The sequence below is a fragment of the Limtongia smithiae genome, assembly GCF_038497785.1.
Source record: "Limtongia smithiae strain NRRL Y-17922 unplaced genomic scaffold V1518scaffold_14, whole genome shotgun sequence".
Classification (NCBI taxonomy): Eukaryota; Fungi; Ascomycota; class Lipomycetes; order Lipomycetales; family Lipomycetaceae; genus Limtongia; species Limtongia smithiae.
The window spans coordinates 1-22,896 of NW_027117635.1; the positions used below are offsets into that span (position 1 = coordinate 1).

Sequence of the window (22,896 nt, forward strand, 5' to 3'; positions counted from 1 at the left end):
CCCCCCCCCCCCCCCCCCCCCCCCCCCCCCCCCCCCCCCCCCCCCCCCCCCCCCCCCCCCCCCCCCCCCCCCCCCCCCCCCCCCCCCCCCCCCCCCCCCCCCCCCCCCCCCCCCCCCCCCCCCCCCCCCCCCCCCCCCCCCGCCCCCGGCCCCCCCCCCCCCCCCCCCCCCCCCACCCTCCCGCGGATCCTGCTGTTGCCCGCCACTATGCACGACCTGTATGCCGCGACGCCGGCCTTCCAGCCCCTGCGCCCCATCGCCGCTGTCGAGCCCGCACCCTCTCCTTCACAGCCCCGCGACTGGCCCGCCAGGATGCCCTCCGCCCAGGACCTGCGCCGCGCGGCACTCCCCTCCTTCGAGTCTATGACTTCCTTCTCCGATCCCGCCCACGAGGGTGGACCGCTGCCCCTCCTTCCGCGCCCAGGCGCGCCGGACCTCCGGTCGTCCTCGCAGCTGCCGCCCATCGCCGCGACGTTGTCGCTCCAGCGCTCGTCCGACCCCGCCGCGTGGGTGAGCTACACCCGTAGCGACTATGTCTCGCCTCCGCCCCCCATTCAGCAGTACCTCCACCATCACCAGCAGCCGCGCGGCATGCCAGACGTGCTGCGTCCTATCGTGTCTCCGTCAGGGGCTCCAGTGCAGACGAGCCTGCCCCCATCGCCCGCCCCGCCGCCGTCGCACAGCTCGCCGCTCCTCGGGCGGGCCCTGCGCCCCTCGCAGGTGCAGCAGCCCATGTCGCACCAGCCCCAACAGCGGCCCGCACGGCAGCAGGTTTACCAGCAGCAGGTGCCGGAGAACGAGCAGCGGAGCTACAGCGAACCCATCGTAACGACGAACTACGAGCGGGACTCCCAGTCCGGCCACACCGATGCGGTGTACCACGCGCGAAGCACCGCCGAGCAGCGCCGGAGCATCGAGCGCGTGCAAGAGAACTCCTCACACATATACCACTTTGTCACGCGAAACGGCTGTCACCTTCCAGATTCGCCATTTCCGCTGTCGCCGACCTGTGCCTTCGAGACCGAGGAGTCGGCGGCGCGGCAGCATGCACATATGCCACAGCTGGCCCAGAACCCATTATCCATGATCGACGACATTCTACGGCGCGCGCAGGAGAACGTGCGGTTTTTGCAATCCTGGCGCGACGCGATCGAGGCGGATGCAACTTACCGCCAGAACACTGTCTTTTCCGGCTACACACAGAGCCCCGGTTTCTACGAGGGCGACAGCTTGCAAGGATACGTGGCACCGCATCCGAATGGCATGGTGCATGTGGATGGCGGGGGTGCAGTGCAGGCCATGCAGCAGCAGGCGGCGTCGGTCGTCTCGCCAACTGAGAACCAGATCTCCAAGAAGCGCGTTCGCGGAAGCCAGCCGAGCCGATGCCACCAGTGCGGTATCTCTGAGACGCCAGAATGGCGACGCGGCCCGGACGGCGCGCGCACGCTGTGCAACGCGTGCGGACTGCACCACGCGAAGCTCGTCAAGAAGCAGAACATGAACGGCAACAGAGCATCGTCTCTTGGCGCGGAATCGCAGGCGAGTCGACAGAGTCAGCCACCGATGTCGGAAGCGGAGGCGTACTATCACAGCCAGCAGATGCACATGCAGCAACAACAGCAGCCGATGCAGCCGCAACAGCATCAGTCGCAGCATCCACAGCCGCCACCGCAGTCACAGCAACAGCAACAACAGCATTACTATCACATGCAGCAGCAGCAGCAGCAGCAACAACAATACTCACCTACCCCACCCCACAACCCTTCGCGATATCAGTAATGACGAAGTCGCTGTTGCAGCGAGTTCCAAGCTGCTACACCCATGCGGGGACATTCGGTGTTTTACATGCATCTCTATAATTTGCATAAGTTATACAGTTTAGTTTATGAATACAGATATATCAGCAATTGGTTCAGATGACATGCTGCATTGGATCTAACTATGACTAATTTCCTACCAATCGCAACTGCGAGTTAACAAATGCGCGAACTGCTCGAGGAAGAGCACGTCCTCAGCGTCGAATCCATTCAGCACCGTGCAATCCACGTCCAGCACACCGCGGACGAGATCGTTGCGATCGATCAAAGGCACAACCACCTCGCTCTTCGTCTCGCCGTCGCACGCAATGTGTCCCGGGAACCGCTCGACGTCGGGCACGACCTGCGTGACCCGCGCCGCGGCGGCAGTCCCACAGACTCCCTGGCCGATGCAGATCGTCTGGCATGCCACCTTACCCATGAAGGGGCCGAGAAGAAGGAACTCCTCGGGCCGCTCGGGCGAGTTCACATAGAATCCGGTCCAGTTAACGTGCTTGTCGGCCGCGGCCAGCGCATACCACAGCAGCGACGCCGCGTTGGCGAGGTTGGTGGGCCAGAATGTCTGGGACTCGAAAAGCGCGCGCGCAGCGTCAAGTGCTTGCGCGTAGATGGCCGGTGTGGACGTTGACACGGACGTAAAGTCGGCATTGTCGGCGTGGTGCTTGGCTGTGACCGACGCGGCAGCGCTGGTCGAAGCGGCGTTGTCGGGATCCTTGTCGTGGGCAGCAGAACCGACTGCAGGCGGTGTGCTAGTCATGATGTCGCTGGCGGGGGGTGCTGCGCTGCGGGGGCAGGGGAGGCGCCGATTTGCATGTGACAATGCGGATACACAGTGTCAAGCGTATGCCGCCAGTGGTTGTGAACGAAGCACAACTCGACGTCACGAGGAACGTCAGTTACGCGAGAGCTCGCCGAAACTCCGAACTCCGCGCGGCATGTTCCGTCCGCCGCGGTCACGGGTCAGGTGTGCGTACTGGGCAAAGGCCAGGGCGATCAACGCCAAGGTCTGAGTTGGGCGCGAAGCGTAACACGACGTGAACACGGCAGCAAGAACTACTGAGAGTAGAAGTGTCCGGCCGTGGTGTGACGACGGGCCGGCGACTAATGACTGTGTGGGCGTGGAAGACGGCGGGAGAGAGCCGTCGCGCCGGTCGGCCAGCGGCGTAAAGATCACGAACGACTTGGTGGTTATGTCCTATACGCACAGCTCGGTGGGTCGAGCACCAATCCCGCTGAAGAAGCTGCCGGCCTATGATTCGCGGGTAGCAGCGAGTCACACGTTGGTCGGACATTTGCGGTCAGTGGCTGAATTCACATGTGTCCCTAGTGGGTATCGTGAGCTCGCACCGCAGGCGCTGCTGCAGCGGCAGCGCCAGCGGCAGCAGACATCCCGTTGCCGGACTCGCCGAGGCACTGGCCGTGAGTCAGAAGTAGGACCTCGCATACGGCAGGCCGCCCCTGCACCGTCGCCAAGAGTAGGGACTAGTGCATCACGAATCTGCAGGGTCTATCTGTTGATCTTCTCCCGCCGACCGCCATTCGTCAGGAACGCACTGGAACTGCCACACCTGAGACAGCTGCTGCCGGACGCTACTCTGTGCTGGCCCACGGTCGCTATTAATACTGTGTACTGCCACAGACACGTCGTGAGTGGATGACGGAATACATAATGCAGATTGCAGAGATAGCGCCCAGTGACGAAGACGGCGACGGGGCCGTGCGCAGATTGGTCGATTCTCTTCTGTGCAAATCTAGCTACTAGGACGACACGTCACTTCCCAGTTCGTTCAGGGGCTGACGGGCCTCGAGCTCCCCAAAATTAAGACAGCCCGTCACTGACTGCAGGCAGATAGATACTCGACGTTCTCTATGATTATTGATAAACGAAACTGTCTGCTGCTGCTGCTGCTGCTGTCCCTAACTGCGACTGTGCCATCGTCGTAGCATGAATCGGCAACTGACACGTGCATTGCCAGCCGCCACCTCTATCGTGGCGTGAGCGCATAGTATACGCGTATTCTTCTGTCTCATATTTGTACCGCATGGACTCTGCATGCTTGTAGTTACACTTTGCGGCGCCTGCGAAACGTCCGTCAATCAAAGAAACTTCTTCGCCTGACTATGCGCCGTAGAGTGCCAAAACCGCATAGCTGCCGCTCGAAGGACGTTTCTAGCGGTCCCCAGCCCAACGCCGGTCCCACAACGTTAACGGCCGACCCACTGCGCAATATTGTTCTGTGTAAGCAACTAGACTTCACAATGCTCATTTTTTACGGAGACGAGCGTTGTAGCCGGCGGCTCTGGCTAGGCATACATGGGTCATGCGTGTGAACTCGACGGGCCGCGTTCAGAGCCGGGAAATACGCTGTTCCTTTCTCATCTCAGCAGTTTCTGCTCCAAGTTATATGAACTGTCCGTATGCATCAGGAACAAGAGGTTATTACAGCAGCTCCAATTAATGCACATCTTCTGTCAATCTGATCTGCGATGCTCCCGCCCGTCATTCGCTTTCGTTCATATTGTGAAGTATTAGCTGTAGTTAATAGCTGTTCATCTCGGCCGATACCCGGCGACCGCATGCTAAACTCGTCATCTCACCATGCATGTCAGATTGTCAGCCAAGAATCCCAACGCGATAACGTAGCGTTGGGAGAATGTCTGCCACATTCGCATAAAGCGCCAAGACAATTTAGCTTTCTAAACCGTTTTCTGTGTAGACGTTGTAATTTCGCACGAGGCCGCCAGGCGACACGGCCATTAAAAGCCGTTGTTCTTTAAACAGGAGAGGTGCGAAGTTTGTGTCGTGCGCGCAAAATATTTGGGTGCATGCCTGTGTGAACTGTGAAAATCGATAAAGTATTTTTTTTTGAAAATCTGGTAATAGCTGCTGCTGCGTCGGTACCCAAATGACTGCGAAATGTGAAATCAATTTCGCGTGACTGAGCACTTTAAACTTTAACGAAGTGCCTCGGAGATCAGAGCACGCACGGCATAACAGGCACGGCAACGAGTTCTCTGATCCAAAAGTTTAGTGCCATGATCTGGATCTCTGCACAAAATCACCAGGGTTTGAGCTCCTATCTGGGCGTAACGATCTTTGACCTGCGCTGAAGCTGTTGCGCTGGGGCTGGGCTTAGGTTGACCGACAGTTGTCACGTATCACGGATGACGTGTGCGTACGGTGCCGGATATACGCCGCCTGATATGATACGGTGAAGGTGTCACGCCGAGGCCATATGGTTGGCAACTGTGGACAACGGTATGCCCTCTAGCCATGCGGCCGGCAGGAGGAGAACGAGGCCTACTCTGGCATACCGCATGCATTTGTCGAGACTCCTTCCAGGTCCAGAATCGCACGAGCGGCGGTGCACGTGCGCCACAGAATACCGCGCGGGCACGGATGCTTGCCGGAGGACACATACAAAGCGACTGATAACATATGCGAGATCTCTGGAAGCATGATATAGGATGCTGGAAGCAGCGCGGCTAGCGGCGTACGGTTGCCGACTGCAGTATCCCTGCGAAAGCTTGCTGGAGTTGATCCAGTCTGACGGAGTAGTGTTCACCGCTGTGCTGCGTGACGTCAGGTACGGCACTTGCCGTACGCAGTACTCTCGCTGCATGTTAAGTCGTCGAGGACTGCAGCACGCTCTTGTTCCTGTCTTAACTCTCCCGCCGCGCCGCCCTGCAGGCCCCCCATGCCCCTCGTTGCGGGATATTACACTCTGTGACTTCCCCCCCGCGGGAGTTTGATCTCAAAGAAGCTTGTGCGCGGCACTGTTCTAGGAATGGTCAGACCTCAGCAGAAAAAAAGCCGGGGCCAGTATGCGGCGTTTTCGAGTTCCCCCCCACTCGCGTCCTGGCGGTGTCAGGCACATGACAAAGAGAGTGTGGACTTCTGCCAATACCGGGTCTGCGCGCTCGATTGGCGGAAAGACAGTCCAAACACTCCCGTGCTAGTCTACCCCTGCTAGCGGCTTGCTGCTAAATTCGCATAGCGCGTGCTTAGACTGCATTCATACGTTCGTGGAATCCGCTTCCGATTTCAACTTGGCCGGGCTCGTTGGGCCCGGTGATGGAGAAACAAGCGCTAGCATCTACTTGCCATGCACACTTGTCAGGCCGTCTTCGACCACTTCTGGCAATGACTGCGGGCAGCAGATTTCGGAACTCGGGAGTTGGTGATCCTACAGGCTGTGCGGTAAGCATGGCATAAGGCAGACTAGACTGCTGGGACTTCAACGCGCGGTTAGCTAGCAATTAACCGCGAATTTTGACACGGCGAAGTTTACTGGCACCACTCTGACCTTGGCATGCCTCCAAGACCTGGCCTTCACGGGCCGTTCGGCGAACTAAGAGCTTCGAGATACGTAAGCATCAACTAGAGTAACTATTTCACAAGGGCAGCACCCAAAATTACGTGGCAGGCGCACCCCTTGATAACCTAGTGAATGGATACTTTGCCTCGACCAACCCTCGAGACATACGTATTTTGTGCACAAGTGTACGTGGTGCACAACACTACAATACAGCGAAACTCATCAGCACGGTGGGAATATTATCATTTCTAGCACTGTATCGTCGGTTCTATAGATGTCCTTTGCGCCGGTGATTCCCGACCAGTTCACTGTATATCGGCACTTCTCTCTAATTGTCACAGGGCAGACACAGTTGACCTCTGCCACCCCGCGGCACTATAAGGTATTCGTGCATAAAGTGAGAACAGACATTCGCGCCGTATAAGGCGCATATCCAGCGATAAGTTGATCACGCAATTATAGAGAAGTGACGGCGCTATTCGCAAAGTTGGCGGAATGAACGAGAGTTGCCGCCAGTCGCATGCCAGCGGTTCGCCATCCAAACTTTTGACGAATCGACGACGTTTTACAGGTCTAGCTTGTTCTACACACGACCTCACACGAGCAACGTCGGCTGCAATTTCCTTGATGAAGGTACGCGATAATACGCCAAACCGATGACGTCCACTATACGCGGCGTGGCTCTCTACAGGATCCATGTATAAACTAATCTGGCATGCGCTGTTCCGGCCAGCAGGTGTACTGGATCGAGGAAATCCCAGAATGTTGACCGGCCGCATTCCTGTGCGCAGTTCTTGCCGAGACCGACGGACATTTCCACACTGATCGCGTTCTATGACGGTTTGATTAAGGCTGTGACAAATCTATATTCTGTACTGTGTTGCTGCTTCGGAGAGCACTGACCTGGCATGTCTTATTGACGTTGCCATAACGCAACATGCTGGAATGGCAACCGACGTTTGGCCGGGTGTCGGCTGTATGCTGAACTAGGCGCATGAGGATAGACGTAGGCCGGACAAACAACTCTCATAAATATTGCACTTGGATTCGCTATGAGATGAAGTAAATTTAGAAGTGGTTGCGTTTCAGTAGGTATGTACGTGCTATATTGACTAACGTGTATGTCCATGTGGCAGTCTGCAACGATATTGGTCGCAGGACAAGAAAACAAATAGCCAAAATGATATTCCACTTGTTAAGAACTCATCGTGGGAGCTAATCTGCAGCCAGCGCCAAACTGCGAAAGAGATCCCAGGGCTTCTGAGCAAAATCATTCTGTGCTTCGGGATATATGCAAACAAATCCAGCGTGTCGCGTAAGTTTAGGATTTTATCGTGGCTCAACAAGTTGATACATACATCGACGAATATTTTGTCGCATTTATTAGTCAACGCAGCCACGCAAGTTCCAATGATGACATACTGTGGAGGGCAAGGACGGCGACGAATTGCGGATGGTGGCAAGTACTTCTTCTGAGGGCGATCCGAAGCATGTTCATCTATGTCTCCGTCGTCCAGGTCCCGACAGCACATGCAGCGCATGAGCATCAGAGCGCATACTCTGTCTTTAAAACCTTGGGATCTGAGAGTAAATCGGCCAAATGATGATATTTGAGTCGTGTCAGCTTTGTATCAGCTTAGACAGTAAACGCATGACAGTATAAAATTTTCCGATAAAGCCTCTCATCATTTCCTATATTGCGTCTGAAAGTTGAAATCGACTGCGAAACTTCGCTTCCTTTCCGCGGTCATATCGTCTCCATATTCGCTGCGCACCGCACCATCAGCAGGTATATCAAGATAGAGATGCTCGATAAATCTCCCCGCTGCGCGCTGAGATGGACCGTTCAGTTACGCTCACCAAAGCGTTGCCTTCAGCTGGCGGCTCTGTCATATCACTAAACTTACGCGCGTCGAACACGCGTCGAAGACACACCACGCATACGTGTTCGCGAAGCACTTCATATGCAACGTCGAACGCGAACCCTAAAGAGAGCGCCTTCTTTGCCACGCCTGTGCACACATGCACAAAATCATTGCCCTGGCGTATTCAACGCGAAAATGCAGTCCTGGATCACGTTTCAGAAAACTCTGTTCACGCTCGGCTAACCAGGACGCTCGGCTAACCAGGAAGTAAAACTTCCTCGCAAACTCTATCCGGCTCGTTGAATTTGCTAGTTGCTGACGGCATCGCCAGCGAAACTATGTTTAGTATTGATGACAAAGTGCAGTCGCGTCTGCATTGTTCTTGCTGGTTGCGAATACAGCGGTAGTTGAGTATCTTTCCTGGATACGGAGATTCTGTGTGGATCGCTATCCGCGTCGCGGACCCAAACAGAGCTCATTGTCCATTTGCCGCTGTGTAAATCGTCTGTCCACATGGAGACCTCGACCGTACTCACCCTCGGCGCTGCCGGCGCACTGCTTCTCTACAATCGCACCGTCGCCAGCATTCCACCAGTGCTGCTCTACCCGCTCCTTATCGTCCTCCTTCTCAGCAGGCGCATATACAAGTTTCGGATCTACCCATTCTACGTGTCGCCGCTGCGGAAGCTGCCGCGGCCCGCAGCCACGCCGCACTGGTTGTATGGTGATTTCGCGACGAGCGTGAAGACACCGGACGGCACGCAGTTGCTCGCCTGGGCGGAGGAGTTGTCGGGCCAGGACTTGATGGTGTTATACGGGACTATGAATAGCGAGCGCGTTTATCCTGTGAGCGCACTGTTCTCTTTAATCTGTAGATGGTTATGCTAACATTGACAGATCTCGGTGAGAGCGGTCCAAGAAGTACTCCAGTCGCAATGCTACTCTTTTGTGAAGCCGCCGCTATTTGTGAAGCTATTTCGCTCGTTCCTCGGCGACGGTCTTATTTTCGCGGAAGGCGACGTGCACAAGCACCAGCGCAAGCAGTTGATGCCCGCGTTCTCGTACCAACACATCAACTCGCTGGTGCCTGTATTCTTAAGCGAATCACGCCGTCTTGTCGAGTTCTACCGGCGCAGAGTCTATGAAGGGGGTTACTCCGATACCGCGGAGATCGATGTCAACAGTACGCTAAGTGCAGTGACGCTGGATATTATCTACAGCGCCGGTCTCGGTTTGAGTTTCAATTCCCTGGAAGATCCGCAAAACGAGCTCGCAGTTGCGTACCGGAAACTGTTTACGCAGAACAAGCGAGGCAGCATTTTCCTATCACTACTGCAGAATCATGTGCCGTATTTTAGGTACATCCCGTTGCGCGGGAACTTGAATCTGTGGAGATCAAAGATGATTGTGCGCAAGTTCGCGTACGACGCGATTGAGAAGAAACTCGCCAAATACAAAGCCCGGGGTGGGATGTCGGAGAAGGATGTGAAGGCGGATATTGATATTATTAGTGTCATGATCACCGAGGGAAACGAGGAGTGGACGGTCGAGGCCGCGATCGAGCACTTGACGACCTGTACGTTCTGCATCCGGGTACTCTGTGGTTCACCACTAACTCGCTACAGTCTTCGTCGCGGGTCACGAAACGACCGCGGCAGCAGTCACCATCGCGCTGTACTACCTCTCACTGAACCCATCCTTGCAAACTCGCCTACGCGCCGAAATTCGCTCCGCGTTTCCGAACGGACTCGACAGCATCCGCGCGCACGAAGACGTCGAATCTCTGAAATTCCTACACAATGTCACCCGTGAAGTATTCCGTCTGATGCCTCCCGTGATGAACACAACACGCATGGCGAGCGAGGACGTCATCATCGCGGGCGAACATGTCCCGAAGGGCACCTTCTTCATGATTTCGCCCGCGATCATGAATCGCAAACGAGAGCTCTGGGGACCAGATGCACTTGAGTTTAAACCCGATCGCTGGGATGATCCGGCTACTGCCACGCTGAGTAACATGGCGTTCTTGACGTTCCTGCAAGGTCCCCGTGCGTGCATCGGGCGCCGGTTCGCAGAACTCGAATTTAAATCGTTGTTACTATCTCTGATCGGGTCATTTAAGTTCTCGCTTAGACCTGGACAGGAAGTTAAGTGGACTTCGATAATCACGTATCGACCTATCGGCGGGCTGCCGCTGCAGGTGCAGAGTTTGTCGGATTGGTAGTTCCGGGGATAGGTCAGGTTTCGCGGCTATGGCGTCATAGTAGTATACAGATGAGAGTAAGATATAGTTATTGGACATGTAATTCTCAGTTTATATTTATAATCGGGCGATTTTTTTAAAATCTCTTGGCGCATTCCGCCCTCGTAGCTACCAGCGGGAGATACAAATGACAGCCACACAAAATCATGCGCGAAACCCACATAATAATAACACAAATTTGCCAAAGAAGTATGGTTAAAGAAAAACACAACCAAATGCCTAGAGTTTATACCCTCCTCGTACCCCCAATTCTCAAACACACCCATTTTCTTGCGTCCATGTGTTTTACAAAAGAGCTCAAACACAGTATACGTCTTGTTAACTCGCTTCGTTCCGCCATGCATACCTAATGTATATATGTAGTTGTAACTGGTGTGATTTTACTCTTGGTGACCGTGACTCCGCTTGGCGGGCGAGCTTGAGATGAAGGCTTGCTCCTCAGAGGCTCGGGGCGACACAGACGAGAGCGACTCGCGCGGATAGGCGCCGTGCTCGTCGCCGGTAGCCTCGAGCACTGATTCTTCCTCGGACAGCGGATCCTCATCGTCGTCGTTGCCTCTGGGCGTCGCCGTCGTCGATGGCAACTCGCCAAAGATTGCGTCCATGTCTTCCAAGCCCACACCCTTGGTCTCAGGGTAAGCGAAGTACACGAGCAGAAAGGAGAGCACGCACGAGAATGCGTGGACGAGGTACAAGCGCCATGCGATCCACTCCTGTAGCACCGGCGTCATCTCGCCAACGACCCAGTTGAACGCCCAGTTCGTTGCGGTCGAGAGCGACGCGCCCTTGGCACGGACAGAAAGGGGAAGGATTTCGGGCGGGTACAGCCACGGGATCGGGCCCCATGAGTAGCCGAAGAAGGCATTGTACATGATGACGAAGAACACAGTCATATCTGGGGTGGCGGCGACGTCGATGTAGATGGAGTACGAGATCATAGAAAGCGAGAACGCCATGATCAGCGCGCCAGAGAGCAGGATCGGGCGACGACCCCAGTGGTCCACCAAGAACCACGGTGGAATCGAGGACATCACATACACAATCGCGTTGAAACCTGTCATGAGAATTGCATCACGACCAGCCCAGCCGGCCTCCTCAAACACCAGCGGCGCGTAGTACGAAATCACGTTGATCCCGTTCAGCTGCGCAAACATCTGAGACGACATGGCAATCAGCACACGCTTCTTGTACTTGCGCCACATATCTGCGTACGAGCGCTCGCCCTCCGCGCGCATGATAAGCACGTTCTCTTTGATCTCGTTGAACTCCTGCTTCGCGCGCGGGTCCTCAGTGTTGCCATCTGAGTGCAGGTTCGCAATCACAATGATGCCCTCGGCGTCGTGGTCGTTGTCAAGCAGCCATCGTGGCGTCTCGGCGATAATAAGCGACCCACCACACAGTAATCCGCCCATAAAGCACTGCAGGATAAGCGGAACACGCCAGCTGAGGTCGCTCTCGATGAAGCTACAGAAGTAGTCCACCCACACTGAAGACGCGTAACCGATGATGTTACCGGTGAACTCAATGCATGCGAGCCGGCCACGGTGGTGCGCGGGCGAGATCTCGGACTGGTACACGGGCACGATGGTGGACAGCATGCCGACACCAAAACCAGACACCACGCGGCCGATAATCATCGAATCCATGCCAACCGAGAACGACTGGAATGCACCCCCAATAACGAAAATGATAGAGCCGTAGAAAATTGTTTTCCGCCGGCCGATGATGTCGCCCACACGCCCCACGATGAGGGAGGAGACTGGTCAGGTTAGCATTGTACTAGGCGGATGAGACGGGTAACATGGAACGTACTGAGCGCCCCGACTTCGAGAATGGCAACCATGGTGCCGAGCTGTGCACGGGTAGGATGGTCAAAATATTCCAAGAAGTACGGTCCACTGGATGTTGTTAGTACACGGCATGCTGGGGCGAACAAGGAGGCGTACGTGATGATACCAGACATGACGCCCTGGTCATATCCAAAGAGGAACACGCCGAGAGAGACGAAGATAGACGTAAAGTATCTGTCCAAATTAGCCATACATATATACAATACAACAGAGCACGAGAACGGCATACAGAAGAGCCTTGCCCGTCAGGGAGGAGGACTTCCGGACACCACTGCTGGCGTCCATGGTGCAACAGGTCTATGCGGAAGGATAAACAGGCAATTGGCGATGTGCCGCGCAGAACGAAGGACAGCGGCGGCCGTTTAGTGTGGGATAGGTGAGCTGGGCGTGCGCAGTGCGGGAAGGAAGCGGACGCAAGTCGTGACGGCGGAGAAAGAACAGCAAAGGCAGCTGCGCGCGACCGGGGAAGCAAGATTGGGAGCGCGCCGGCACGCAGTCACGTGTGGGTCGATGGCTGTGGCTGCGCAGCGCTGTGGATTATTCTACTGGTACAAACAATTGAAGCTTTGCTCTCAAGACTGTTTCTGTCCTGTTGCTGAAGCGGCTTGCCCTTCTTTCGCCTTTCGCGCCATGAAGTGGCTGCTTGCGACCGAGCAGAACAGGCTCAGTACGCGCGATAAGTCTGAGGGCGCACGGACAGCGCGCTTGCGGCACAACCACGCAAACATTGACCAGCCGTGCCGTCCTTATGCGGCAACTGACGCGCACGCCGCACGGTGACGTCGCCGCGCAGCCTTATCGGCGACGCCTCCAATATCGCGAACCGCGCCTTGCATTTCACTCCGAGCTACTCCTACCGGCGGCGCCGTTCCGTAAACAGTGTCAACAGCAGCCGCTTGTCGCTCTGCAAGTCAAAACACTTGCCCTTCAATTGTTCACGCTCTCCGCTCGCGGCGTCCAGCGCGCGTGTTGCCTCGACGAGTTCCTTCTCAAGACGCTTCGTCTTGTCGTGCATCTGCAGAACCGTGCCGCGCAGCCGCCGCAGCTCGATCTCATCGGCTTCGTGCTGTCGCTCGAGCTCCTCATTGCGACGTGAGACCTCCCGCGTCTCCTTGACGAGCTGCATCGCGTTCGCGTCCCCGGGGAGTTCAAGAGTCGTGAAGAAGATGCTGTTGCGTCGGCCGATGCTTGCGCTGCGATAGTGGCTGTAGCTGCTGTTCTGGCTCCTGCTCTGGCTCTGTGTGCCATCGGCCGGGTGGTTACTACTGCTTTTGTTCGACATGACCCCAGCAGTGCGTGGACGAAGAAGTGGGTGTGCAAATGATGGTGCTAAGGAAAGTTGCCGACCGCGAAGTTTGCGAAGACGGTGCTCCATGATATATATCCCTCTCGTCGAGAGCGGCGATCCATGGTCATCTTATACCGATCCTTCCTCTCCGGTCTTGCGCGAGGTTCTGTCGCGGACCGCCGTAGCACTGTGCGCGAAATCACCTGCGACTTGAGGCAGTCTCCAGCCCTCACCTTCTGGCCCCGCCATGCGGTCCGCATCCGGATTCGTGCTACAACACGTCCGAATGCTCATTATCATTCTCTAAACCTGCTGTACCACTTCTCCTCCTCAAACCGTTTCCGCACAAGCTCGTGCACCTCCGGGGGATACGCGTCCTCCAACCGCGTGCCGCCTTTGAGCACGCGCTCCTCATGCACCTTCGCCTCCTCCTTCGACATCAGCACGACATTCTTCGAAGTCCAGTCTCCAGCCGGATCCCACTTGGTCAGCGCGACACGGTTTCCTCCCGCCTCGCGCGACACGACAGATCTCCCACGGAAGACCTCTTCGATGATGTACCCAACATCGTCCATATCGAGCGGTAGCTTCTGCGAGCCTTCGAGCCGCATCTTTTGCCCCGCGAGGTTGTGCAACACAGAGTCGTACGTCTTGACGCGGTTGCGTCCGATGATGTACTCGCCCACTGGGTAACCGCCGATGTGCGTAATGATATGCGTCGCGAGAGCGAGCCCGAACATTCCCGGCATGGTACCCAGTACCGGCAGGATCCGAGCACGGAAATCGTGCAGCACGCTCAGCTCATCGACCTTGCCCTTCTCAAACGTCTTCTGGTCGAGCGGTAGCAGCGTCACCTTATCCGGCGCTGGCTTTTCCGAGGAAAACACAGTCATAATCCCAGTCGTGATGCCCCGCATCCGCAGCCGTCGTCGCGTTGCCCGGGCAAGAGGGTCCTCGATAGACCCCGAGATATCCCCAATCTGGATGCGCGTCGGGTCGGATTTGCAACCTGCGCCCATGGCCGAGATCACCTCGATCCTATTGCGATAGCAGTACTCTAATAAGTCCACCTTCGTATCAATATTATCAATCGCATCCACCACAATCGTCGGTGTCCCCCGCAACATTTCCGCTGCGCTCTCCTTCCGCCATAACTCGATATGCGTTTCAACCTCCACCCACGGCGCGACCTTCTCCAAAAACCGCCGCAACGACTCAACCTTGGGTATTCCCACGTCTTCCAGCGTCGCGCTCGCATGCCTATTCAGCGACGACAGCGTGACCTGGTCGAAATCAATGATCCGCAGCTTTCCAACCCCCGACCGCACCAGCATGGTCACAGCCCAACTGCCAACGCCTCCACATCCAACCACAATTACAAACGCCTTCCGCACTTTTGCGAGTCCTTCGTCGCCTAAAAAAATCCGATTCCGCGCCAGTTGCTCGTCAATCAGCACCGGGTCCCATTCCTTCTTCCCCTCGTAGTCCTCCGGAATCGTGCCGAGCCCGACCTCTCGCGCGTGTGCCGCAGGAATGCCATACTCGTTCAGCCTCTCAACGCGCGTGTGAATCTCATCGTCCTGCGACACGGTGCGCGAGATGCTCGGCGTGACCCTGTCGTCACTGTCCGGCCCTATCGCGGCCTTCAGTGCCGCGAGCTTGCGTTTCCGGTCATAAGACTGATACGCAAGCGTTCCAAACACAGACGTAACTGATGACGCTGTCGCCAACACCAGCGCGGCCAGTACTATCAATTTTCGATCCCAGGTCATGGTGAGAGTGTTCGCATTCCCGCCGCGCTTGTGGTTGCCGGTGAGCATCACGAAATTTTACTCGCCTCCCCTGCGGCTTAACTACGTCACTTATGCGAACCCTCTTCAGGCACGAACCTTTAAGAGACAGAACATGACATCTTAACTAAAACCAAAAACAAATCTCTAAACTCCAGAGCTTTCGCGGGAATGCCGCATTGCCCTCATAATTAAATCTTTTATACCCCGTTTTGAGTGCCAACCCCTTCAGTGTAACCGTAACAAATGCGAAATCATAACCATGCATTGCAGTAACCATATCGAAGTTCTGCGTGTAGCAAAGCGCACCACCAAATCAGATACTCTTCTCCAAAAAAGCCTTGACAGGGCCGCCGACGTCTTTGAGCGATAGCAAGAACGTGTCATGTCCGTACAAGCTTACGTCCGAACCAAGCTCCACATGCTGCACGCTCTCATTTCCGCCTTCTTTCAAGATATCAGCAATCTCTTGCTGCTGCCACGATGGGAATAGGATATCGGATTCCACACCGAGGACAAACACAGGAATGTCTTTGAGTATCCGCATGCCGTCGACGAGATCAGCGCGCGCTTCGTCGAAACTAAGCTGGTGCAGGTCGCCGCTGTCCTCGGGTTGCTCCTCGTACGGGTTCCGTGGCAGCGCACAAGTCGCAGGCTCCACATTCGACTGCTGCAGCATTGCACGTGTCTGCACCGCCGCATTGCGACGCGAGAGCGACAGATCAAACAGATCCATAGCCTTCGACACGTACAACAGTGAGTTCGCGTCGTATTCAAGACAAAACTTCTCGCCCTGGTGATCCAGATACGTCTCGATCAAGAAATCCGCACATAGCGCTGGCGGCTTACGCGGATCTGCGCGCTTGCGCCCGAAGCGTTGCTCCCACTCTGGTCCGGAGCGGTACGTGATGGTCGCAATCTCGCGCGCGAGTTTCATGCCAGCATGAGGCGGGACCGCGTCGTAGTAGAACCCGCGTTTCCAGTTCGGGTCCGCCATGAGCACCTGCCGTTGCGTGTGGCGCATAGCGATCGAATACGGGTGCGAGCGCGCGCAGCCGGATATAGACACGATGCGACCAACAGCGTCGGGAAATTGCGTGCCGAAGGAGAGCGACTGCATGCCCCCCATCGAGGCGCCGACGGACGCATGCAACTTAGCGATGCCAAGGTGGTCGACGAGCAATCTATGCTGCGCGCGGGTCATGTCGTCGACGGTGACGATCGGAAACCGCGTCGCGTAGCGTTCGCCGTCGGAAGGGTCAATCGAGCTCGGCCCCGAGGACCCGTAGCAGCCGCCGATAACATTGGTGCAGATCACAAAGAACTTGTTGGTATCAAGTGCGCACCCCGGCCCGATGAATTTCTCCCACCACCCTGGCGCGGGATTGTGGGTGTTCGAGTGCGCATGCGACGACGCCGACAGCCCAGTGTGAAGCAATATCGCATTCGACTTATCTGTGTTCAGTTCTCCCCACGTCTCGTACGCGATATCAAACTCGGGCAAGATCCCGCCGTGATCGAGCCTCAGCGGCGCGACCGCGTGATACACTGTGTACCCGCTCGTGTTGCGCGAGTAGGTCGGCTCGGGGCCGGAATCGAACGACTGAGTGCGATGCTCGAGCACGTCGAGACACGGAAATGACAGCGGGCGGTTCGACGGCGCGCGCCCGCTGCGTGCCGCTGACGCATTGCCACCTGTGGGAGGAGTGGGAGGTGCGGAAGAGGGTGGTGCGATGGGCGGTTGGCTTGGCAGTGGTTGGGCTGCAGAGGCTGCTCTGCGAACTGCTGCAGAGGAGACGGCGCGACGACACTGTGGGGTCGCGATTGTGCGCAGCGAATGGGGAAGCGCGATGCGGGAGGCCATGGTGGTGAACCCGTGGGTGATGAGAAATGAGAAGAGCAAGATCTCGAGTGCCTGAAGCACCAGCTTCAGGCGCTGAATGACAAAGCCGAAAAATTCTTCTGACGCGAGTTGGCGGCGTGTTTGCGCAATCGCACGTGATTACCCCTGATGCTTAACCTAACCCGCAGAGATCTTCGCTAATCTGTACTCAGACCCACATACCCAGCCCAGGACCCTTAACTACTCCGCCTCCGCCCTTAATGCCTTCGACTTGCTTCACTACAGCTATATACACTCCAGCCCGTCGCCACACGCGCCAGCAACCCGAACACATACCCGCCATCTCAGCTATTCTACCATGCCAGAACTCCAAATGCAACTTCCACCTCCCCATCCCCATCCCTAACCGCCGTGCGCATGTCTCGTCTCATCGCTAACAGCCCTCCTCATCCATCGATGAATCAACGCTGTCCGCATTCACTGCTACGAAGAGCACATTCACATCTTGTATCGTCCGCCCAGCACCCACAAGCTTGCGCGCGCACTCCACAGTGCGCTCATCGAAATACGTGTGAAGCGTGGCGCCTTCCGCGAATGCGATCCGCGTTAGGCCCACCACAAGTTCGTGTCGCGATTTACCACCCGAGTGTTCCCATCGCTGTAGCTCGTTGGGCTCTTCGCCCTGCGACCCTGTACCAAATACGATATCGTGCACGAGTTGTACCGTTGCGGAGATCAACACACAGCGATCCTTTACGTCGTCGAAGTAGTCGCTCTGATACAACCGATCAAGCTGCTCCGACACAAAGCACGCCAGCCGTGACGCGTGCTTCGTAGCACTCACCAGCGCTGCATGTCCATGATCCGTCCGGCTGATCATCTGCAACGTGCGCACCACGTCGAGCATAAACGCGACCTTGTCTTCGTCAAAATCGTACACTGCCGGGACCTCAACTGCGTCGCTTGGCACTGCGCCCAGCGATCCGTCCATGCATTCGTCATTGGAAAAATCAGGCGGCGATAAAAGCAGAAAACTTAGCATGTCAACCAGCTCCATTTCTATGGTTCGTTGTGCGTTATTTTCTCCGTAGACAATCGGTCCAAACGAGTCCGGCAGTATCGAGTGCGCGATAGCGCGCGCCATCACGTCTTGCCCGCAAAACTGAGAATTCGACAGAATTCGCGAAACAACCTCGCTCGACATCGATCTCCAGATCACCAGTATCCGATTATCGTGCTTGCTATAGTCGCCATCCCGTGAATCCGCCGTACCTGCGATGCGCTCGAAAAACAGCACAAGCGAAAGCTTCAACCCGGCTTTCCATGCCTCTGACGGCTGCCTCTCAAGTTTCACCACCAGTTCTTGAAACAGCACGACGATCCGCTGCAGGTACTCTAGAGACACTATGTCTGGCCCATGAAACACTGCAAATTCGAGAATATGTAATAGCGTCGCGATCGGCTCGTTGCTGTCATTACGGTATTCGCGGATCATTAGATCGAGTATGCAGTCTATAAGCGATTCAATTATCTCTTGTAAACTTTTATCGTACCGTTGGAGTGAGTTCATGATAGTCGAGGATATGGTGGTTCCGTCGGTCGAGAATTTCGAGAGAACGTCCAGCGCAATAACGCCTTGCCGGACCTCCAGCCCCAGGAACGATGTTATGAACTGTGTCGCGTCAGCCAGTAATCCATGACCCACAATCATAGGAAACTTACATCATACTTGTCCTCTAGATACACCTTTACCTCCTTAACCACCTCCACCTCCTTTACAATCTCCACAACCTCCTTTCGCTGTGGCGGCGGCTGCGTATCCTCCCTTTCGGCGCGAATGTTCTCCTGCACATCGAAATCTAGCATCTTCCGTCTCTTCTTCAGCGGCGATATCGAAAGAACATCGAATCCGTCTTTCAGTCTATCACGATTCCGATTGGTTTTCCGTGGACTCAGCGGTGCACCTTCCTCAAGATGCTCCTTCTGCGCTCGTGTACGCAGCTTGTCCAGGGCTTCCTTGAGATCCTGCTGCATAAACTGTTTCTCGTTGTTCAGCGTCGCGATCGCATGTTGCAGCTCGCTGATCTCGGCCTGTGTTTTCTCACGCTCAGAGGCTTGTGCGCTGCGCATGTCGGTGAGACGGTGCTCATTATCAATCATTGTGCGTAGTCGTTGGTCGCGAATGATCAAGATCTCGCCTGTCACGGTTTGGAGCTGACTCTCTGTTTTATCTCGTTCAGCACGAAGAATGGCGTTTTCTGCGTAAATCTGTTCCATTTTTGCGCGCAGTTGTTGGATCTCCGCTTGTAGGTCGCGAGAATCAGAAGGTTCCTGCAGCTGCACACGAGCCGTGTTGCCAGCAAACACCTCATTCTGCGTCATGTGCTCAACAGCAGCAGCTGCATACTCAAGATCTGCATCTTCCAATTCCACGTCGTCTATCCGCATAAAATCCCGCGGAACAAGCACTTCATCTTCGATTCGTGCCTTGTTTGCTGGCGGTGCAGGTGCTAGGCTGTGGTTGAACACGACTTGACTCTGAATGTAGGTCTCTTCGATTTTGTCCAGTTCACGAAAGTCGTCCTCATCGAGGTCCCCGTCGTCGAAGTCAAAGTCGTCGTCGGCCATGATGTGCACGGAGTATTTACAGCATTTTGCAACTACTCGAAGAGAGGTTGTGACGTCTCCATCGCAACGACGCGAGAAAGGTCTGCAAAACTCCCAACGCCCAATTTTTTCATGGCCTTCCACATTACCAACTGACCACCGTACACCCCCAATCACCACACACAACATGCCGCCACTCCGAACCACCCCGCACCGCAAGCACGACGACTCCGAACCGCCAACGTTCATCCCAGAGGCCGCTACTCCCATCTCGTCCCGCGACAAGGATACTCAGCGACTCATCGTCGTGCTCACCCAGGCCTGTCTTGAGACGCACAAGATTCCGTCCCGTAACGGCGCCCAGGGCGATCGTTATGCATTGCTCAACTGCGATGATCACCAGGGTCTGCTCAAGCGGATGCAGAGGGACATAGCCGATGCGCGGCCGGATATCACCCACCAGGTACGCCATTTCGAGAGGTTTTGTAGGTACACCTGCTGACGCGAACAGTGCCTCCTCACGCTGCTCGACTCCCCCGTGAACAAGGCCGGAAAACTCCAAGTGTATATCCTCACCTCCAGGAACGTTCTCATCGAAGTCAACCCCACCGTCCGCATCCCTCGCACATTCAAGCGCTTTTCAGGCTTGATGGTCCAGCTCCTACACAAGCTCTCGATCCGCTCCGTAAACTCACAAGAGAAACTCCTCAAGGTCATCAAAAATCCAATCACAGACCACCTCCCCATGAAGTGCCGCAAGATCACACTTTCCGCTGACGCGCCCGTACAGCGCGTGCAGGACTACGTGACCACGCTAGAGCCGGACGAGAGTATTTGCGTCTTTGTGGGCGCCATGGCGCACGGCGCCGACGACTTTGCGGATCAGTGGGTCGACGAGAAGATCGGAGTTTCGCAATATTCGCTTTCCGCCTCCGTCGCGTGCAGCAAATTCTGTCACGGTTGCGAGGACGCGTGGGGGATTATGTGATACGTGTAATAATAGTCTTTTGAATGGAGTTCTCTGCTTTTCTTCGTTCTTCTAATCTGCTTGATTATTCTTGGAATAGTAGCATTTGAAGTCACGTCTTGAGCTATGATGCAAAACTTACCAAAACGTACAGAATGCTCCCACAAATGCCGGCGTCCTATCGTCCAAACAGTATGACAGGGTACATCTTCGACGTAATCTTCTGAGCACTAGTCAAGGCAATAAACTGCAGGTAGTGAATTAGAGTCGATACAAATGCTTTACTGCCGTCGTATTTGTGAAAGCTTGGGCAATCTCGCAAGAGTCCGGCCACTTCGTTATCCATCATTATCTGCTCAAGTCAGCACCTCTTGCAAGCTCCAAAATGAATGTAGACATACGTCTTATGAAACCTATCTGCAACTGCGTCATTACTGCTTCACTCCATGCCCCCACTGCCGCTAAATAAGGCGGAATTGGCGTTGGTCTCTTGTCTAAGCCAGAGCGCACTTCGTTCATGTACGCGACTTGCGCCGTTCTCTGCGGTATCGTGCACAGAATTCAATGCGGAACGACTCAAGTCTGTAGTGCGCATATCATCGGCTGCTGGGTCTATCAGAAATACTGCCGTACTACTGGAGATGAAATTCCTTTACCGAGATTCGCACAGTTACGGCACTATCTTGAAAGAGCATGAGCATGGTTACTGCCCTGTAGATCATTTTTCTGCAACATCAACCGCAATAGTTACATATTTTATAGCCGCACCTGCCTGCGCGAGTACGAATACCGACCGAACTCACATATGTAGAAGCAGCCAGTGCATTACCGCATTAGAGCAGCAATTCCCCAACCACCCTGGAGCCCACACTAACCCACGCATCTGGCATCCGTGCTCAGCTGGCACATTTGGCTCCGCATATCCGCATTCACCAATGAGAGTGATAACTGCTGTCGCATACCTCAAAGCACGCTTTCGCCTTCTGCAACCGGGAGATCTGTCAGTGATAATGCAGTACGGAACTTAAAACTCTAAGACCCATCTCGATGCGCTCGAACACGCCGCACGCGGCTCAGGTCACACAATATTCGCTTTATTCACAGGAATCTAAAAGCTCTTCCTCGTTGTCGTCGCGCTCATAAATCCTCGGTCTTCACTGTCCAACCCAGCGTCTCGCCGGCCATGAACGGGACAACCGCACCGGGACCCTCGCCAAGCAAGTTTGGGACCACGGTGTCGGTCTTCGTTAGAGTCACGCTGAACGATGGTGCCATTTCCTCGATCTTGTAAAAATCCCGTCCGAACTCGCACAGGAAGCCTTCGACCTTGTCAATCGCGCCGACGGAGTCGAATACCTGCGCGACATATGCGGCGGCAAGAGTCTGCGTGAAAACGCCCGCGGAGGCTCCCTTGCCCTTCTCCTTGTTCACAATTGGATGCGGCGCAGAGTCGGAGCCAAAGAAGAACTTCGGGTTGCCCGACGTAGCGGCCTTGATCAGCGCGGCGCGGTCATCGGGGAACTTGGCGACGGGCTTGCAAAAGTTGAATGAGTTACCAGCCCAGTTGTCGATTGTGAGGAATAAATGGTGTGCGGTGATGGTGGCGGACACTGTCGGGCCGCATTCGAGGACTGCCTGGACTGCTGCGGCGGAGGTGCAGTGCTCGAGCACTATTCTCAGTTTGGGAAAACGTGTGTGGAGATCTTTCAGGGTCGGCAAAAATTCCTCTTCAGCATTGAGAACGTGAATGTGTCCGATGGACGGACATTCGCCGTGTAGGTTGAGAACCATGTCTTCCTCCTCCATCGCGGCAAACGTGGGGTAGTACGGTACGTAGGAGGCAACACCGTAATCGGAGTTGGTAGTGACGCCAGCGGGGTAGCACTTTACACCGGTAATACCGGCCTTCTTGGCCTCGTGGATGACTTCGGGAGTGATTTTGGGGGAGAGATAGAGCGTCATGAGATAAGTGATGCTAGAGTCGACGGCTTGTAGGCGGCTCCTGTACGCGACGGCGTCGGACACGGAAGTGACCGGTGGCACCAAGTTCGGCTATCGTCATGCATCAGAAATAGCCCTGCACAGAACGAAAGCGAGAGTGTTACCATAATATAAGCAACAGAGACACCGCCCTGCTTGATTGTTGGCACGACCAACTCCATCATCTTTCCGTCGCGTACGTGGACATGGAAGTCGGCAACTGGCCGGGATAGCTTAATTGACGTCATTCTTGTGCGTTTTGAAGTGGTAGGTAAACCGCAAGATCGTGGTGTTAGTTAGCGAGGAA

The 22,896-nt window shown here is 55.5% G+C and overlaps 9 protein-coding genes across 9 annotated transcripts; 3 read left to right on the forward strand and 6 right to left on the reverse strand.

Annotated features, from left to right (window-relative positions):
* Positions 1 to 174: 174 nt before the first annotated feature.
* Positions 175 to 1,939, forward strand: V1518DRAFT_422402 (uncharacterized protein). The gene has a single exon (XM_066905454.1). The coding sequence runs from the start codon at positions 208 to 210 to the stop codon at positions 1,777 to 1,779; it is 1,572 nt and encodes a 523-aa protein (XP_066757302.1). The 5' UTR covers positions 175 to 207; the 3' UTR covers positions 1,780 to 1,939.
* On the reverse strand, positions 1,867 to 2,791 carry V1518DRAFT_119836 (GAF domain-like protein). The gene has a single exon (XM_066900690.1). It carries the CDS (start codon positions 2,572 to 2,574, stop codon positions 1,954 to 1,956), a length of 621 nt encoding a protein of 206 aa, XP_066757303.1. The 5' UTR covers positions 2,575 to 2,791; the 3' UTR covers positions 1,867 to 1,953.
* Positions 2,792 to 8,023: 5,232 nt separating this feature from the next.
* V1518DRAFT_422413 (cytochrome P450) lies at positions 8,024 to 10,376 on the forward strand. The gene is made up of 3 exons (XM_066905455.1): positions 8,024 to 8,847; positions 8,899 to 9,577; positions 9,627 to 10,376. Exons 1-3 carry the CDS (start codon positions 8,515 to 8,517, stop codon positions 10,223 to 10,225), a joined length of 1,611 nt encoding a protein of 536 aa, XP_066757304.1. The 5' UTR covers positions 8,024 to 8,514; the 3' UTR covers positions 10,226 to 10,376.
* Positions 10,377 to 10,473: 97 nt separating this feature from the next.
* Positions 10,474 to 12,567, reverse strand: V1518DRAFT_119866 (general substrate transporter). The gene is made up of 4 exons (XM_066900691.1): positions 12,344 to 12,567; positions 12,211 to 12,288; positions 12,077 to 12,162; positions 10,474 to 12,023 (listed from the first exon to the last, which is right to left on the reverse strand). Exons 1-4 carry the CDS (start codon positions 12,397 to 12,399, stop codon positions 10,645 to 10,647), a joined length of 1,599 nt encoding a protein of 532 aa, XP_066757305.1. The 5' UTR covers positions 12,400 to 12,567; the 3' UTR covers positions 10,474 to 10,644.
* Positions 12,568 to 13,698: 1,131 nt separating this feature from the next.
* Positions 13,699 to 15,174, reverse strand: V1518DRAFT_377765 (uncharacterized protein; the record flags this gene model as incomplete). Its single annotated transcript, XM_066901589.1, has 1 exon — positions 13,699 to 15,174. One exon carries the CDS (start codon positions 15,172 to 15,174, stop codon positions 13,699 to 13,701), a length of 1,476 nt encoding a protein of 491 aa, XP_066757306.1.
* Positions 15,175 to 15,236: 62 nt separating this feature from the next.
* V1518DRAFT_422417 (Alpha/Beta hydrolase protein) lies at positions 15,237 to 17,096 on the reverse strand. Its single transcript, XM_066905456.1, has one exon. It carries the CDS (start codon positions 17,054 to 17,056, stop codon positions 15,509 to 15,511), a length of 1,548 nt encoding a protein of 515 aa, XP_066757307.1. The 5' UTR covers positions 17,057 to 17,096; the 3' UTR covers positions 15,237 to 15,508.
* A 372-nt stretch (positions 17,097 to 17,468) lies between these two features.
* V1518DRAFT_377622 (uncharacterized protein) lies at positions 17,469 to 19,417 on the reverse strand (the record flags this gene model as incomplete). The annotated part of the gene is made up of 2 exons (XM_066901583.1): positions 17,469 to 18,707; positions 18,758 to 19,417. The coding sequence occupies 2 exons, from the start codon at positions 19,415 to 19,417 to the stop codon at positions 17,469 to 17,471; spliced, it is 1,899 nt and encodes a 632-aa protein (XP_066757308.1).
* A 368-nt stretch (positions 19,418 to 19,785) lies between these two features.
* Positions 19,786 to 21,071, forward strand: V1518DRAFT_422419 (Alpha/beta knot methyltransferase). The gene is made up of 2 exons (XM_066905457.1): positions 19,786 to 20,105; positions 20,154 to 21,071. Exons 1-2 carry the CDS (start codon positions 19,830 to 19,832, stop codon positions 20,628 to 20,630), a joined length of 753 nt encoding a protein of 250 aa, XP_066757309.1. The 5' UTR covers positions 19,786 to 19,829; the 3' UTR covers positions 20,631 to 21,071.
* Positions 21,072 to 21,746: 675 nt separating this feature from the next.
* Positions 21,747 to 22,837, reverse strand: V1518DRAFT_407465 (uncharacterized protein; the record flags this gene model as incomplete). The annotated part of the gene is made up of 2 exons (XM_066901997.1): positions 21,747 to 22,661; positions 22,715 to 22,837. The coding sequence occupies 2 exons, from the start codon at positions 22,835 to 22,837 to the stop codon at positions 21,747 to 21,749; spliced, it is 1,038 nt and encodes a 345-aa protein (XP_066757310.1).
* Positions 22,838 to 22,896: the final 59 nt, after the last annotated feature.

Excerpts from the sequence above, each read along its gene's own strand:
- V1518DRAFT_119866 (XM_066900691.1), bottom strand. The coding sequence starts at position 12,399 with ATGGACGCCAGCAGTGGTGTCCGGAAGTCCTCCTCCCTGACGGGCAAG. Across the intron at positions 12,163-12,210 it reads GTCATGTCTGGTATCATCAC|TGGACCGTACTTCTTGGAAT; the intron begins GTACGCCTCCTT and ends AACAACATCCAG. Across the intron at positions 12,024-12,076 it reads TCTCGAAGTCGGGGCGCTCA|TCTCCTCCCTCATCGTGGGG; the intron begins GTACGTTCCATG and ends TAACCTGACCAG.
- V1518DRAFT_422402 (XM_066905454.1), top strand. The coding sequence starts at position 208 with ATGCACGACCTGTATGCCGCGACGCCGGCCTTCCAGCCCCTGCGCCCC.
- V1518DRAFT_422419 (XM_066905457.1), top strand. The coding sequence starts at position 19,830 with ATGCCGCCACTCCGAACCACCCCGCACCGCAAGCACGACGACTCCGAA. Across the intron at positions 20,106-20,153 it reads GGCCGGATATCACCCACCAG|TGCCTCCTCACGCTGCTCGA; the intron begins GTACGCCATTTC and ends TGACGCGAACAG.
- V1518DRAFT_422413 (XM_066905455.1), top strand. The coding sequence starts at position 8,515 with ATGGAGACCTCGACCGTACTCACCCTCGGCGCTGCCGGCGCACTGCTT. Across the intron at positions 8,848-8,898 it reads ATAGCGAGCGCGTTTATCCT|ATCTCGGTGAGAGCGGTCCA; the intron begins GTGAGCGCACTG and ends TAACATTGACAG. Across the intron at positions 9,578-9,626 it reads GATCGAGCACTTGACGACCT|TCTTCGTCGCGGGTCACGAA; the intron begins GTACGTTCTGCA and ends AACTCGCTACAG.
- V1518DRAFT_422417 (XM_066905456.1), bottom strand. The coding sequence starts at position 17,056 with ATGGCCTCCCGCATCGCGCTTCCCCATTCGCTGCGCACAATCGCGACC.
- V1518DRAFT_119836 (XM_066900690.1), bottom strand. The coding sequence starts at position 2,574 with ATGACTAGCACACCGCCTGCAGTCGGTTCTGCTGCCCACGACAAGGAT.